Source organism: Micropterus salmoides, unplaced genomic scaffold (genome assembly GCF_014851395.1).
Source record: "Micropterus salmoides isolate LMB-PRFRI ecotype aquatic unplaced genomic scaffold, ASM1485139v1 Ms_hic_scaffold_12, whole genome shotgun sequence".
Lineage (NCBI taxonomy): Eukaryota > Metazoa > Chordata > Actinopteri > Centrarchiformes > Centrarchidae > Micropterus > Micropterus salmoides.
Window position 1 is genome coordinate 2,263,004 of NW_024040263.1, and position 17,175 is coordinate 2,280,178.

At 41.3% G+C, this 17,175-nt stretch overlaps 1 protein-coding gene and 1 long non-coding RNA gene across 2 annotated transcripts; one reads left to right on the forward strand and one right to left on the reverse strand.

Annotated features, from left to right (window-relative positions):
• Window positions 1-3,487: 3,487 nt before the first annotated feature.
• Window positions 3,488-16,199, forward strand: LOC119898647 (platelet-derived growth factor subunit A-like). Its single transcript, XM_038712821.1, has 6 exons — window positions 3,488-4,291; window positions 4,565-4,661; window positions 8,875-8,979; window positions 9,362-9,555; window positions 13,857-13,983; window positions 15,530-16,199. Exons 1-6 carry the CDS (start codon window positions 4,229-4,231, stop codon window positions 15,538-15,540), a joined length of 597 nt encoding a protein of 198 aa, XP_038568749.1. The 5' UTR covers window positions 3,488-4,228; the 3' UTR covers window positions 15,541-16,199.
• On the reverse strand, window positions 6,919-7,423 carry LOC119898648. Its single transcript, XR_005443611.1, has 2 exons — window positions 7,201-7,423; window positions 6,919-7,119 (listed from the first exon to the last, which is right to left on the reverse strand). It is a non-coding gene; the product is annotated as an uncharacterized LOC119898648 (long non-coding RNA).
• Window positions 16,200-17,175: the final 976 nt, after the last annotated feature.

Here is a 17,175-nt window from a genome sequence, read left to right on the forward strand (position 1 = left end):
TGTGATGAACAGACGGGTGGGGTGGTTAGTGGGGGTGGTGGGGGTTAGCATTACATGTAGGTAAATGCTGGCATATTTGAGATGGTAATCCAGGATAAGTCTCCAGTTGGCTGACGACCAAACATTCATGCATCACACAATAGGTTTTGGCAGGTGTCCAATAGTGGACTTACCCTGAGTTTAACGGTGAAATCCATTCTGACTTTTTTTGGAAAGGGCTTTAATAATTAATGTCGGATAGACTGAAGAGTGGAAAAATATGTATAAAAGGTTTTTTTCCACAATGTGCTTGGTTTTGTGAATAAATTCGGGGATAGCCCTTAACCCCCACCCTGCTTGTAAAAGTTTTTATCCCCTGCTGGATTAACTTTTACTGCTTCTCTGTCTTTTAAACACACTCTCTTTTTTTTTGCTACTGCTCATATCTATAACACCCTCCTCCCCAAATCTACTTCTTATATTTTAATTTCACTCTATTCGCACTGGTGGCATTCTACTTTCCCACAGTACGGCAGCTTGGGTGGGAGAGTTGTTTGTACTGAGTGTCTCAAACCCTGCTGAAGTGCTCCTGAGCAAGGTCGCCAAATCCCAATGTGGTCAGCCTGCATCTAGGAAAAAAACAAGAAAAGTTATACAAGAAATGAAGCTTTCCCCTGGGTTGTTATAAATAAACTCTATAAAATATCTACTCCACTTGGAAAGTTATATGGGAAAAAAAGTAATTCAACACTCTGCCCTTTTGGATGAAATCTTTTTAACAGGAGGAACTAAAGAACAGCACTGTTTTTAGCTCAATAGCCATATAAAGTGTTTTTAAGTATAAGTAGTGGGGTTTTAAAGAAGTGTCTCTACAGAAGGTTTATACAGCTTTAAATTTCACTTGAGAAACAATGTGAAATAAAAAATTTCAACGTTATTAAGATTATTTTATTTGCTCAAAGATGTATGTACACATGGATAACATATTTAGCATAAACAAAACTTTTCCAAAACTTTTAAAGCCACTATGTGTACAATTTACAACCCCTTGTCTGTGGCTAACAATCCGAAAGGCAATGCATCAGCGATGACACAAATTGATGATGGTATAAGTGTCTGACAACCAAGATTTACTGCAGACAGTTATGAGACAGGAGGCAGCGGTACAGATTATGTTGTTTGAGCACACTGTGAGAACTTTTTTATACCTTTAATAACTTTTTATTGATTAAACTGATGTACAATTCAGAGCACAAATTGCTGAACGGCCCAGTTCAGAGAAAACAGGAGGAGCTTCAAGAGCTGATTGACCAGCAATGGCTAGCTAGCAAAGTTTCTTAAGCTTCTAGAATCATATATTTCGCAAAGATGTGTGGATTTCACTGTCCAATTTCCTGGTGTGGCCAAGCAAAGAAAAAACTTAGACTTTCCAAGAAAACGTTACTAGTGCTTTTCAAAGTTGAACTTCTTTCCTCCTCTCTGTCTGTAACAGTCACACTTGAGCTTTTGACAGCAGGGAGTTTGACTGGCCCAGAGAAAGACGACATCAACGGAAGAGAAAAACAAAGAAAGAAGACAGAACGAGTGGGATGCATCACAGGAGAAGCTGCTGCCAAGAGGAAGTGACAGCGTCATGGCACGAGTGTGTCGCCATTCAAGATCGGTTCTGACCCATTTCCCCCCCATCATTCCGGTTCTTTGTCTGTGTGTGTGTGTGTGTGTGTGTGCGTGTGTGCTTGTGTGTATGTGTGTGTGTGTGTGACGGATGCACTGAAGGGAGACGGAGAGAGACAGAGGTGGATTTCTGTTGTGATGGTATTAGCCTCTGTCAGGCTAAATGGGCTTTAATTGGTGGAGTGTTTAGTCCAACACAGCTTGGACTTTCTACACACAGTCACCCAACTGTCGTCTTCTTTCATCCAAATAGGCTTCATCTTGGTATCAACAAGCTTATCTCTGCCATTCTTGCCCTCAACCTCTTCCATTTTTTCATCTTTCTTCCTCTTTCTCTCCCTACTTTTTTCTCCTCCATTAATCTCTTTCCTCTGTCCTCACAGGAACTTGTAATATTGAGTCATGTTGTGTGTGTGGTTGGATGAAGGATATTGGGTAAATTGGTGTGCATGTGTCTGTGTGTGCATGTGAAAGTGAGACAGACAAAGGGAGAGTAAATGTGTACGTGCATGTTTGAATGCTTGAGGCTGGATTTCCAGATTCCAGCGCTGCTTTATGAAGCTTTAGAGCTGGAGAGTCTTTTACATTCCCCTCAACAATTTCCTTCACTAACCCACATAACTGCTTTTCATGTCGCAGACTCTCAGTTAGGTGCATAATAAAGGACCTAATTAGAGATGGTGCATATTTACGCTTATTAATTAATTAACAACACTATTGCCAACTATAATCATCTACAGTTCGTTTAGATTGACCTTCCGGGTCACTGACACCCATTGATGTCAGTACATGAATGAAAATGAACCACAACCTTGATCAAGTGGCGTAGAAAATGGATGGATGGATGCTTGAACGTGAACTTGCAGTGTTCTTGAGACTGTCCTTGTGATTGATGATCTTTTTTTGTTGGTTAAAGTTATTTGCATGGTGCCAACAAGTCCACCAAACAAAGTTAAAAAAACAGGTTGTCTGTCACATCCTTCCTAAATGAAGCAGTTTATTAAATTTTCTACCTACAAGAAAGGAAGTGAATCATTTGTCTGCTACAAATGACTGCAAAAACATTTTAAAGTTTGGATGGGTTACAACTAAAATTATTTGATTAAAGTCATAGGGAAAGATTGTGCTCAAGATTAAAAGAACTCAAAGTTGAGAACGTGTTGGCAGGACACACAACTGAGGATGTGTGAGACTGAACCAACTCAGACCTGCCAATATTTAAAATGCATTTTTAAATGTATCCTCTCTTTTTCCTGTATCCCAAAGGATGAACTGTAGTATGGTTGACCCCTTGACCTTGTAGGTTGTATAGCTCCACCATCAGGCCATGTGCACTCTCTCTTTCTCTCTGGGCAAGTCACTCTCTGGTCTGGACACTCATTAATGAGCTTTATTACACAGCAATTAAACACTGACATGGTCACTGATCTGTCCCATTCTCACACACAGAGTTAGGTGAGGAGGATCATTTAAGGAATAAGTGGGGTCCGCCTGAATTTCAGAGTGACTGATTTACAAATAAGTTTAGGTTGGTTATAAATTAGCCACTATAAAGACAGTGGATGCTTTATTTATCATGGAAACCAAAGATAGGGTAAAATGGGACATCACAAAAGATCAAAGCAACATTCAGAACATTAGTTAGTTATATTGGCTAAATGTATCTCAGTATTTCCCCCAATTATTTCCAGTAAAATGCGGTTTTCTGCTGTAATAAACTGCCTGAGTTTGAGCTTCTATGTTCTGTAGCGTATAATTCGAGGCGCGCTCGCAGTTTAGTGCCGCGGGGACGCGCACGGATATATCCTGTGTGACTGAACTCATCCCGACTTCATTCACCCCGGAGATCACAGGACCGGTAGGGACTGACATCAAACTCCTCTGGGCTACAGAGCAGAAAGTGTTTGTCTTGTTTCTGTCGTTGTTGCCCTTTGCCCTTTCCTCCTATTATTCAGGACAGAATTGTTTATTTCTGGAAGTTTCATTTTAAAAGATGTTATGATTTTATTTTTTTGCCCGCATAAAGTGCCAAGATGCTCAGTCGCTGCAGGACACACAAATGTGTGATTTTGAAAGGATTATACTGAGGACAAAGTGTTGGATATCGTTGGATGTTTGAATTTAAAAGAAAGGTTTTCATATTTCCATTGGACACCTGTTCTTTTGATGCCAAAAAGAGTTGCTGGACATCAACTTGACTTCAATTAGGTTTGATGAGCTTTGATGCTTGAAACTACTGGACAAAAGACTGCATGCGCAACTAGCCTATGTGCTTTTTCCTTTAAAGCTCACTTTCGAATTATGTCGGAAATCAACCTCTCTCTCACCTACAGTGACTTACATTGAAAGCAGGAGCAGAACAAGTTTGGCTCTAGAATTTTACCGCATTTCCTTCAGGAGTTTAAACATCATCTGAAGCTGTAGACGCTCCTGAGCCGCTCTTTCATTGATAACGTGGTGGTGACAAGTTCTTCCGAGGGATGTTTCTGGGCTCCCGAGAACAAGGAGCGACAGCCCGGCTCCTGCAGTGGACCTTCGCCTCGTCCTGGTGCCGGTGCGGCGGATCTGAGAGGAGATGAGAGCTGCGGTATACCACCTCCTCGCCGGCTGCCTCTGCCTGTTGCGCACCGCTGCTGAGGTAAGCCGCGCGGAAGTATGCTGTGGTTGATATTTGCAACTTGTATAAAAGGTAACTGTGGCATGTGCTACAGATTACATTCACTGCGCTATTACGCACAAATGTTTACTCTTTCTTTTGGCGCAGATAGGATATAAATGCAACACGTTAGATGGCACTGAGTTTGCAGATTGGGGATGCTTGCATGATTTTGCATCATTTATGGACCAACAGGCGCAGCTTTGTATCTCCATTCCCAATAATGCGGCTCATCGACTGTCTTTCTTCCCACAGGAGTCTCCTCTCCCCCGGGAGCTGCTGGAGCGGCTCTCTCGCAGCGAGATCCGCAGCATCAGCGACCTCCAGCGGCTCCTCGAGATAGACTCCGTAGGTAAAGCGCTTCATTATAATACAACTCTCTCACTCCCACAAGCTGGATTAGTGGGCCTTGCAGCAAAATGAGGTTATTCAGCGAAAAAGCACAAATACCTCCTCAGCTGTTTTTCAGGTTAAATGATTATTACGAGGATCAAATGTATGTGCACTTCTGAAATCAGTAGCAGTGCATTTAGGCTATCCATCTTATTATAGGATATTCCAATAGCCTTGAAAGATAGTCCTTAGTGAGTCCTAACTCAATACAGAGTTACTGCTGACATAGCATCAGCGACCAGGGGCTTACATGTGTCAGCTGCTTCCCTCCCTATTTGCCTTGAAAGACTCTAAATTGAGATTTTAGTTGCATCTGGTTCAGTGCACAGTAAGAGGATGCTGTCCTCTCTCTTATTACTGTATACCAGATGTTGCTAGGAGACCAGCAGCCCATCTCGCTCTCTACACCCTCCATGAACTCTGAGGCAGAGTTAACTTGGTGCTCATCAGCCACACCCAATGGTAAACAAGGAATAAGGTGTAGATCTGAAAGGAAAGTGTTTGTTTAAAGGAGCATTCCACCGATTTTACACATCAAAATCACTTTACTGGTCATGTCAAGTAGGCTACAACTCAACACTGAAAACAGTTATCAGTGGTGTACTGTGGATCTGGAGGAGCTTTGTCAGGCCTGAAAAAAAATAGACTTCTCTGTGATGTCAGCACAATTATCTCATCTTGGGCTTGGAGCATAAATAAAATAAGTGGATCGAAGTGGATGTAGTCACCGTAACGTCACCCGCTGGTTTGTGGACTACTGCTTTGAAGCCTTACAAGTTTGGCATTCATCTTGTTTTGTTTTTTCAAAACAGGCACTCTTCTCAAAACTTAATTGTCTCTGTCTTGCTTCTTTTGGCATATAAATCAGAACTGACTGAATCAGTGAGGTGAGAAAGGAGGAAATAAGTGTGGCATAAAACAGGCGTTGTTGCATTTATGCCCCAAGTCAGACTCTAAATTCCTGGCACATAAACTTTCTTCTGCTCTGAACTCCTCATTGCCTGTGAAAAATAGTTGAGTCATTTTTTAACGTCTGGCGCTCTGAGCGGTGCCACCATTAATCCTGGCATCATTGAGATGCAAATGTCGGGTGTGACGGCTCCCCAGCTTGGTGGGGGTCAAGTGGCTCACTTCATTATGCTGTTGTCATGCTGCCCATTATTGGTTTGAGAACAGGGCCCGCTGGAAGGCTGCTGTGTTGCTATGTATAATTCATGCTCAAATTCCTGCATGTCAGGGCGAGAGAGACACAGAGACACAGACACAGAGAGAGAGAGAGAGAGAGGGAGAGAGAAATGTTGAAGGTGGACTTTGTTGTGTTTTAGAAGCACATTGTGTATATAGGCAGGCGTGTGTGCGTGACTGCTTTCGCACACACATGGCAGGGAGCTCTGCAAGCAGGCGAGAGTGACAGGTCCACACACACAAACACACACACACAAAAGAAGTGTGAGGTTTGGTATTCAGAATCAAATTAAAGCAGTCCTGCCTAGACGTTGTTTATGCTGATTTCTGTCTTTCCCCCACTCTTAGACATACAAACACACACACACATAGAAGTCCACACAAGCTCATAATTTATTGGCAATGAACGAGATTGTGGATAACCTGTGGTTTGGCAAGGCTGAGTGTTGAAAGGGTTTCATGAATCTGTGAACATTTTAGAAACACTTGATTGAATTTTATCTTATGATACACATATACATACACACACAAATACAGAGCTCAGTATAAAACCCTGCCTGTGGTAGTACAGTTACCCCTCTGTTGCTTGCATGTTCCACCTGTCATGATTTAAGATGTATTTATTTCTGTACAGTTAAATAAAAACCATCATCAAGATCAAGATGTATTTATTTCTGTACAGTTAAATAAAAACCATCATCAACCACCATCCTAACCCTAAAATACAAAATAGTTTTGACCCCATGTGAGAGGTAAGTTTCATGTGACTACATAAACTCAGTACACAACCTGTCTCATGATGCTAAGGAGAATAAAACATTTTTATACAACATGTTAACGTTTTATGTGAAAAAGAGCATTTAGGGTTGGGTTTAAACACAAGATTGGGTCAGCTCACTAGGATTACAGATAAACATTTTTGATTTGGCTATTTTGAAGGCTGCAGATAAATTGTTAAAGGTCCTGTATGCGCAACTAAATGTCACACTTGTTAGGTTTCACTGAAAGGATTCAGAAACGGACACAAGGCGGACGATTAGAACACAGGCAGGGTTTATTGACAAAAGTGCTCGGGAAAGGCCAGAGGGTAGGGGAGAGGGCTGAGAATTCCAGGCTCAGCGGGACTCCAGCGATGGCGTTTTGAAGCGCTGTTCAGGGCGGACAGATTGTTAGGCGGGCGGCAGGCAAGCAGGCAGGTAGTAGGCAGGCAGCAACTCAGGACACTGGAATAACTGTGGCAAACAGAAAAAAGACATTAGGCACAGATCACAAATTACTCAACTAAACTAGAAGAGTTGGCTGGCGCAATATACCACAAGAGGTAAACTGATGAACTGGCAAAGAGCGGGAGGTGAACCAGAGTATTTCACTGCAGGAGTTGATTGTTGATGAGTCACAGGTGCAAGAAGCTGCAGGTGGTGATGAGCCAGGATCCAGGACTGGGCACGCCCACACACACACACACACACACACACACACACACAGGACCTGAAAGACAAGACTGACACAGACAGCAAGGAAGGGAAAATTGAGAAAACCCAAGGGAGGAGGAGGAGGCGAAGCCTAATCATGACAACACTAGAGCACCAGCATCACAAACCAAACAAATGGCACGCTACGGCCCACCAGACTCTATTAAGAAAACAATAAGAATCACAAACATAACATTGTAAAACACACGTCATTCAAACTGGACTGAAACAAAATTAAACACACCAAACCCGTCTTTGTCAGCCTTTCCACTGTTCCAGCAATCACCAACTCTTAATTCACTGTGTTAGATGGGAAATAAAACAGATCTCCTCACAGACGAACAGTTTTCACATGGAGGAACTCACATGCACTAATGTGCATGCACAGCTGTATAAGCAAAGAACAGAGAAGCTCGGATGACCACACAGGCACAGGGAGTGTGACGTCACTCTCTGCTCAGGACGCCATTATATCGCAACATAGCAAATAGTTGTTTGCTGCTATATTAATGTTCAGAATCTCATATACCAACAATCCGACATTCTCTCCTACTTCACTCCATGATTGGCCAGCTCTGCAGAGGCAAGAAAGTAAGGAGGGTTTCATCTTTTCTCTCTCTCTCTCTTTTTTCAGTCACACAGCTATTTCTGTCACTTCTCATGTGGACAAACAAGTGCAACACTATGAATGGCTTCCAGGAGAGACTGTTTGACAGTACGCACCATTGTCCCCATATATAAACCTTTATTGCATCTCCTTATGACGGCTTGCTCTTTACTCCTGTGTCGTTCGGAACAGCACTAAACACTTTTGCCTTCCGACGTGGTTTAACACAATCATTTGAATGTCATTTTCAAGAATAACTCAGCCCTAAAAAGGAAATTCTAGTCTTACTCTCCATACCAGCACTCACTTGATTTTATAAGGTGTTTTAAGTTCTGGCCAAACAGCATTTTCTCAGGCAGGGTAGAGTTGTGACCACCTGTTAGAAACCTCAGAGGGATCTCACCGTGTGTCTCATCGTGTGTATCCGTGTCTTTATGTGAATTAGATTTAAAAAGGTTTCTGATACACGCACCTACATGCTGTGTTTCTCACTGGTGAAATTTACCGTACATGCAGAGAACTCATTAACCCTTCACTCGCTCAGTTAGAATAACACAAATAACCTTGGGCTCTGATCAGGACGGACTTGATAAAAGATGTCTATAATAAACAACTTTCTGCAGCATGTAAACATTCCACTCCTTTCACTTTTTTGTTTTTGTTGTCAGTAGGTCAGTCATCAAGTCTCGATAACCAGATATGTCCTTATTTGCTTTGACAAACACTTCACAATCCAGTCTAATGAGAAAGTAGCCATAAGATTTACTGAGAACATTCATGCATCGCAGAAAATGAACCTCTTAACTTGTGTTTTAGCCTTCAAAGAAGTGTCTCTGTGTGTGTGTGTGTGTGGTGTGTGTGTGTTTGTGTGTGTCTGAATGTGCACGTGTTGTTTTGTCTTCATTCAGAAAACGAGGTGATCGAGGAGACCAAACATAGCTACCACAAGGACTTCTCTCACAACCCTGACCTGAAGAGAGAACACACACACACCAGAAACAGGAGGAGCACTGGTGAGAAACACACACACACACACACACACACACACACACACACACACACCATCATGGTCTCAGAAAATAAATGTACACACATAACTTCTGTATATATGAAATGAAAGTTGTTTTAATACCTTTAACTCCTAACCTCATTTGTATACTCTGCTGTGCTGTGTACCTGGATTTTTTTTGCAACCAGCTGTTGACAAGAATCCAATCTATCAATACTACATGTTCATACTCATGTTACGTATCTTAGTGCTAGGAGTCTGAAAGTTCTCCATTGTGCTAGTGCCCCACAGATGGAACAGTGGGTGGTTAAAAGTGATAATGTAACTTTTGACTAAGCGCTCTTTCCTGCTAAACTGTAACCTTTAACCTTTTCGTTCCCCTACAGTGGTGGAGGAGGCCTTGCCGGCGGGGTGTAAGGTGCGGACAGCGATTTATGAGATCCCCAGGAGCCAGGTGGATCCCACCTCAGCCAACTTCATCATCTGGCCTCCCTGTGTCGAGGTGAAACGCTGCACTGGTTGCTGCAACACCAGCAATATGAGATGCCAGGCAGCCAGAAAGCATCACCGCACTGTCAAGGTACAAAACAAAAACATTTCTGCAGTATATTATGTCTGAAACTGGACATGGATGTTGATGCAACCCTTTTTGTATTCTAAAGAACAGTTTAAGAAAAGACTAATTTATGCACTAGACTATCACTATAATACTGAAACCTCTACAGTTGTGTGTCCAGCAGAATTTATTCTGCAGAGAAAATGTAAACTGACAAAACAAAGAGAAGGAAAAAAAGTTGTACATTCAGATACTCAGCGAGGATCATCCTCAATAACTTTCAGTTCTTATTAAATTTGTTGTGTAGTTTGGGATAAAGATTGGCTGATGCCCACGGGTGTTATTTTCTCTTATGATCTGATGCTGCAGACTGATACCTTGATGATTTGATAGAAGACAGTAAACTGATGTAAGGCATTGTCTCAGAAAGCAAAATTGTATATTATATTAGATATATTTAGATACTAGAAGCTACATTATTTTTTTCCAGGACCTCTTCCCATTGGATGCACAACCTCTTTTAAAAAAGGAGGGGTAAAAATGCAATATTACATCGGTCACAATCATCGACACTTGTGCAGTGCAGATGATTTTAATAAATGAAGGTGAAACCCCAGCCCACTTCCAGTATAAATCCAAATACAGATATGCTTGTGAAATAACTGATACAGAGATACAGCCAGTAGTTCCTTTCTAAACTTCATTCTCACCATTCCAACATGTTGGCACATTTGCCGTAAACACCGGTAATCACTCCACAGACATTTTGTAAAAGGCTTCTGTTATTTGTTTTTTTAGTGGCACCGACTCTTAACACACACACAACTAATGATGGCACAGAGCATGTAAACACACAACCACTTAACTATTTACTGGAGGCATAAACTCTACACCTGCCAAAAACAATTACTCTCCCCAGCTTGACAATTGTAAGTGAGTGTGTGTGTGTGTGTGTGTGTGTGTGTGTGTGTGTGTGTGTATTGGTGATTTAGAGTCTGGCAGTCTGAGTTAGTTCAAGAACATAATAGCTTCCTTTTGATCTTTGCCAGAGCTGGAAATAAGACTCAGTAAAGCGATTGGTTCACTTAACCTGCCAACTGGGAGCTGGCCCAAGGTGTGTGTGCATGCGTGTGTGTGTTTGCTCTGAACACAGGAAATCAGGAGATTGATATTCATTATGTGAATATGAGCATGTGTGTTTGCAGAATGTTGCATATAAACAGCACATTGTTGATATATGGACTCATCACTATTATGGTCATCCAAGTTACTGCTTATCTAAAATAAGTTTTAAAGTGTGTTACCATGTTAAATGTGTGTTGAATTAAACATGCAAAGATAAAAATATGATTTTAAAAAAAAGATGAAAAGCAGGAGCCGAGAGTGAGCAAGTGGGAAAGAAGAAGAGTGAACGAGAACGGGATTAGGTATTTGTGTGCGTTGCCAGAAGGTCGAGAGGGCAAACGCTGAGGAAGAGAAGGAGAGGGCGGGTTTTATTCTCTGTGCTTTGGACTGCTGATACCCAGTCTGAGATGAAAGGACTTGTACTTTGTCTGCTCACAGAGGAAATCAAAAATAAAGTCACTCACATGTGCTGAGATCCAGCGTTCAGAGGGTAAACGGTCACGAGTGCAAGATGCACTTACACACAGCCAGAGGGGAAATGGCAGGGCCGAGGTTTAGGTGGTGTGTCCATGTGTGTGACAAAGAAAGAGAAATAAAGACAACATTAGCATTTTAACCTCACTACTGTTATGTCAGGTTGAGACCTCAAGTGTGAGAATGAAGCTGATGGGATGACAGTCAACACATTTAAGTCCGTAAGGCCGTTGCACTGAGAAATTATGTCTCTTGGTCTTGTTCAAGAATGATAAGCTTGAACATGTGTTTTGCTGAAGTGTGAGCTAAGCCTAAAGGGACACCTCATGATTGACCAGATGATCTTTGTTGCAACCATCACCTGTGGCAATGTTTGCAAGCCAGTGTGCTAAAAAATATGTCACCCAATAAATTTGCTGTAGCAAATAACCTTTGTGGCTACGGGTGGCCCAGTGGATTGCACAGTAGCCTCACAGCAAGAAGGTCCGGGGTTTGAACTCAGGCCTTTCTCTGTGGAGTTTGCATGTCCTCCCCTTGTCTGTGTGGGTTCTCTCCACTTTCCAAAGACATGCAGGCAGGTTAATTGGTGGCTATAATTATGCCCTTAGGCGTGGATGTTTGTCTCCTTGTGTTAGCCCTGGGATGAACCAGTGACCTGTTCAGGGTGTACTGCGCCTCTCAGCCAATGTCAGCTGCCAGCCCCCCCTGCATGAATAAGCATATAGATAATGGTTTTTATAGTCATGTTTAAGCAACGCACTGGTTAGAGCAAGAGGTTTTCTTTTCTGGTGGAGAGTTTTGGTAAATGGTCTGTAGGCTACTTGTATAGCGCATTTCTAGTCTTCCGACCACTCACACATTCACCTATTCACATCTATTCATATACTAATGGAAGAAGCTAAGGCGCCAACTGCTCAACAGAAGAGAAATTAACATGCACACTGGATCAAACTGCCGATCTTCTGATTAGCAGGCAACCCGCTCTACTTCCTGAGCCACAGCTGCCCCACAAAGAGATGAGAAGACTGATACTTTCTTTAATCTGTCTGTTACAGTATGCAGTACAAGGTGAAGCTACAGCCAATTAGCTTAGCACTTAACACTGGAAACAGCTAGCCTGGCTCTGTCCAAAGGGAACAGAATCTGCCTACCAGTTTGTTTAATCTGTACAAAAACAGGTAAAAACAACAACTGACAGTTTTATGGAAGTTTTTATATCAGACTGTCTTTGCTCTGAGCGGTTGCATGCAACCAGTGCACACATTAACTTTGTCCATTATTTCCTAACTTCAACCAAATTAGCCTAAACTTTATGAGACGTGGCACACAGAACAGGAGCTGCAGTCTCCAGTGTCACAGATCTGATCTCAGACACAAGCAGCCCTTCACAGAGTGTTAGGGCTCACCTTTTTAGGACCTGGTCATGAAAGGTAAACCCTGGCCTGATGAGTGCTTTAGCAGCACAGCTCCTCACCTCAGCTGAACCTCCTGAGTTGCTGTTACCTAAAGATTACACTCAGCGGTCTCTGTTCAGACTTGAAGCTGAGATGTTTGTGCAGTCAGACCTGGAGCTCTATGAACTGATGTGAGCATCAGCATGTAGTGTGTCTGTCTGTCTAAGCCAAAAAGACTTATTGCTGTTTCAGTAACCAGGCTCAGACATTCAGCGTTAGCAGCAGTGTGATGTGTTGACACAAAACAAAAAATGCTTCGCTTAGTGTCAGTGAATTGATTCTGATTCTTCTGGCAGTGCTAATGCTCCATTCATCCAAACATCAGCCGACACACCTGTGTGTTTACACAGAAACAAGACATGGCTGTCATTTGTGAATAAGCTCCAGAAAGGCATTTTCAACACTGACATTTTGCTCTGTGTAATTTTTTTGTTTATCAGTCAACAAACTCGCAGAGCCAAGCTTTGTTGAAACCAACAGTAATTCATTTTTAATTCTAGTAAGACACCAAATATGTCAAAATCAAATTAATACAACCGTCCTGCAGTAAACCCTACCTCCATGGAGATTATAATCAGTTTTTGTTGAAAGATGTTGCTTCAACTTAATGATACTCTTTAGTTTTAGCTATGCACAGTATATGTCAAAAAGTGGGGAAAGATGTTTTCTCTAAATGTAAAGGGGAGAGGTTGATCTGAAGGCGCTGATATGCCAACAAACAGTTTCTTAAAATCAATATGTTTAATTGACTGTTCACTAAACTCCATCCTCCTTACTGTTGCAACAGCTGTCAAGCTATCTGTTCTCCGACAGCACATATACAGTTTACAGTGATAACGACCTTTCACTTGAAATTTGTGGTGATTTAAAAAAACAAAACAAAAGATTTTTCTATTTTTAGGTAAACAAAAGCAGCTTCTCTATCCTTGCTGGTGCATGATATTGCCGTCTGAAATGGCATTTGCTATCAGCTGTAGCTAGCTAGCTAACTAATATTGGCTCCATTAGTTGTTTGAAAAAATACTTTTGAATGCAGCTAATTCGTTTAAGACAAGTTTTAAAAATGCTCTTGATGGCTTCATATATAATATAATGCAAAAGTTACAGGTTTTAAAAAGCTATGATTGGACACTTGCTGTTTGGGGGATGTTTTAGCAAACAGTCAATATTGACCATTGAAATGATTTTAACTTTAAATAAAAGTTGAACAAGTGTTTGCTTGGTAGAATAATTTAGAAATTCTTTCTTTATGCTCTCTCTCTCTCTCTCCAGGTGGCAAAGGTAGAGTATGTGCGGCGGCGGCCAAAGCTGAGGGAGGTGCAGGTGAGGCTGGAGGATCACCTGGAGTGCATGTGCACCAATAAACGCCACATCAGCCCAAACTCAAACACAGACAATGGTGAGTGTGCAGCTGTGTGTGTGTGTGTGTGTGTGTGTGTGTGTGTGTGTGTGTGTGTGTGTGTGTGTGTTGGCTCGTTTGTCATGTGAAACCTGCTCCTGCCTGAATGTGTCTACTGACACCATAAGAGCTGATAAGAGATCTGAGGTATTTACTGTTTTTTCCTTTCTCCTTGAATTAATCCTTTCCTCAGGGCAACATCCCCCACACATCTACACACACCCTCCCAAACCCCTAAACCCATCTCCCTATTATCCAAAACTCTCTCCTGAATTACAGCCAACTACAGACAGTGGAATTGATCAAAATGCTTTTTCCAAGTTCCAACATGCACAGAGGGAAATATATTCATAAATAAAATTATGTGTGAGTGTTGGGGGTTGTAAATGTCTGGCTAGCATAGTCACTGATGGAAAAATCACAGGTTTGCCCCCCCCCCCAATCAATCTGCAGCTTTGCATTTGAGTGTACTCACTAGAAGTGACAGTGAACAAAATGCACAAAACAAGCAATAATCATATTTAAAGTATATTTGACTGTAAACCACACAATGAATGATATCAGGCTTTCACTTTATTGTACACTGGGGGTGGGAGGGGTTGCTATTCATTGCAGTATTGTGTAATAAAAAAGGTCACAGAGTCAATTCCTACAGCAGCCATGTGACTTCCTGCGGACGCACCTACCTGCTGACTTCCTGCAAGTCACATTGACATCAGCTGATCATTAAAATGTATATTTGGCATATTTCAAACATGGAGCTCGTTATGTAAATGTGCAATTTTATATGTATATCTCTCAGAGAGAGATTAAACCCAAGGGGATCTTCCACCTTCTAGGAGCACGGTAATAAATTAACCACTTTATTTTTATCTCATATACACAAATAAAATAAAATCAGTCTAATTAACTACAAACCACTGAATTAAAACATTCAGACCTACAATAACAACCACACCAGCTCTTCCTCCCTACGTTTTTCATCCATGCCAACTGCATGAAATTGTGAATATCCAGTACCACGTGTGAGCAAACGGATATTAAATGATAACTTACTGTCTTGTCATCCTAAATCTTTGCACTTTTGAACTTTATAAGATCAGAGCAGTACCCTCAGAAAATGTTTTAGCTGAGGGTCGAACATCCCTCATGCTCACAATAGTCATTAATTATTTGCCTTTGTAACATCTGTCCAGGGACCAAAGCTGAAAATTAGCTTTTGGGCTAGACAGATTTATTTACAGCAATGTTTATTAATGTGCACCGTCCCTGTTAAATAAACCAATAAATGAGTAAACAAAGAATCAGAATCAGAAATACTTACTAGTTAAGACTTCAATAAGACATCAAGTAATTATCCACTAAAAAAAAACTGTTGCTATTGCATAACTAATAAGTAAATCCGTTAAACTGAGCACAGTTACAGCAGTTCAGCAGATACGTGTACGTTTTTGTATGAAACAACATGAATATTTTGTTTTGGGTGTGAAAGAAAATATGTTGAAGGGTGAGTCTCCTCATCTTCACTCGACTCTATTCCCAACAGGCATCAGGTGAAGAGAGATGGACAGACAGAGGAGTGGAGGACAGGAAGAGGAGGACGACCTGTACCATAAAACAAGGACAAGCACCTTCAGCCTCTAACATCTTCAACACAACACCTGACATCAAGTGATTGTAAAAAGTTTGATGGAGTATATTTTGGCCAGTGATGTTTGGGAGGTTTAATGGAGGATGACTGACTCATACGGACCACGACTGTACTTTGAAAGGTTTGTAAAAAAAAAAAAACTGAAGAAAACAAAGTTCCAGACACAGATGTGAACCAAACAGGCAGATGTGTTCCTCGATGGAGAAAAGAAGCAGATGAAAATGCAGAGCAATGGCAGAAGTGAGGTGGATTCTGGGATATCAAAGGACTTATTGTCTGTGTCTTGTCCCTTCTCCAGATTATAAACCGCTCAGTGACTTGGATTATAAACTGGGTGGATTCCTTTCTAGAAACAGTGACTGGGATTTGGGTTTTATACTCCCAAGATTTATTCTTCCTCAGCAAAACACTCACAAACATGCACGTATATCCTCTTATTTTTATAACCTCTCATTTTCTATCACTGTCTGTTTCTACTTCTGGTATGTTATTCACATAAAGAATGGAGGGGAAAAGTCCTCCTGACATGTTACTGATACTAATAAACTATTTATATGAAAACAAAGTGAGCGTGGTGGACAAAAAAAACAGCTTTTAGAGAAACAGCTTTTTCACAAAATGCATCAGGTGGATTGAAGAATTTACCTAAACCTGAAAGAGGAACTGAATAGGCTGTGTGTGTGTGTGTGTGTGTGTGTGTGTGTGTGTGTGAGAGAGAGATTATCTAGAGGATCATAATACTGAAGCTAAAACGAGAGTAACACACACATTAAACCCTGCTAATGGAGAGAATGGAGATAGACGTGTGTATGCCGTTAACACACTGGAATAGCTAACAGGTAATATTTCAGCATTTCTAAGGGGAAATAAATATTTAAACTCAAGTTGAGGCAATCACCTCAGTAAAGAGGAAGGTAAATGTTTTTGGGGGTGACTACATCCCATGACCATGCTGGACGATGTGGAGAAGATGCTCTCTCACATCAAAACATCACACAACCGTCAGCTGCTCGTCCAGTGTCCAGTTTTATCAGTGTGATGAGGAACTCTTTGTCTCTCTCTGGTTCTCCCTCCACAAACAACACACATAGATTTGTAGACACATTCATTTAGCCCATTCAACATGAGCAAAGTCACATGTAATGATGCATAATGGACTGGAAATGCGAAATATTTCCTGTCATATTGTCACTATATTTGTGATAAGCGACTGGAAATGATGAAAAACAACAAAAGTTAGTTGTAGTCCAACATGGATCATTGACACAAGAAATCAAAGATTAAATAACACATTTATTTGACTAAATACCTTATACTAATGACATTCCCATCAGCCTCAGCTGTACTATGTTTAATGCAAATTGGAAAACATTGACTAACATGCTAAAGTAAGATGGTGAACAGGATAAATATCGTTTAGCTCAAAGCACAGCTGTGCCTAAGTGGCTGAAAACTCACAACTGGCAATTTAGTGAAGGTGCTAACAAAGCAAAAAAACATTAGTTTTTCTCGATTGCTTAGACACATTTCTTGAAATGTTG

Bases quoted from the DNA above. Each gene is read 5' to 3' on its own strand.
- LOC119898647 (XM_038712821.1), top strand. From the start codon at position 4,229: ATGAGAGCTGCGGTATACCACCTCCTCGCCGGCTGCCTCTGCCTGTTG. The intron at 4,292-4,564 runs GTAAGCCGCGCG...TTCTTCCCACAG, and splicing joins TGTTGCGCACCGCTGCTGAG to GAGTCTCCTCTCCCCCGGGA. The intron at 4,662-8,874 runs GTAAAGCGCTTC...GTCTTCATTCAG, and splicing joins CCTCGAGATAGACTCCGTAG to AAAACGAGGTGATCGAGGAG.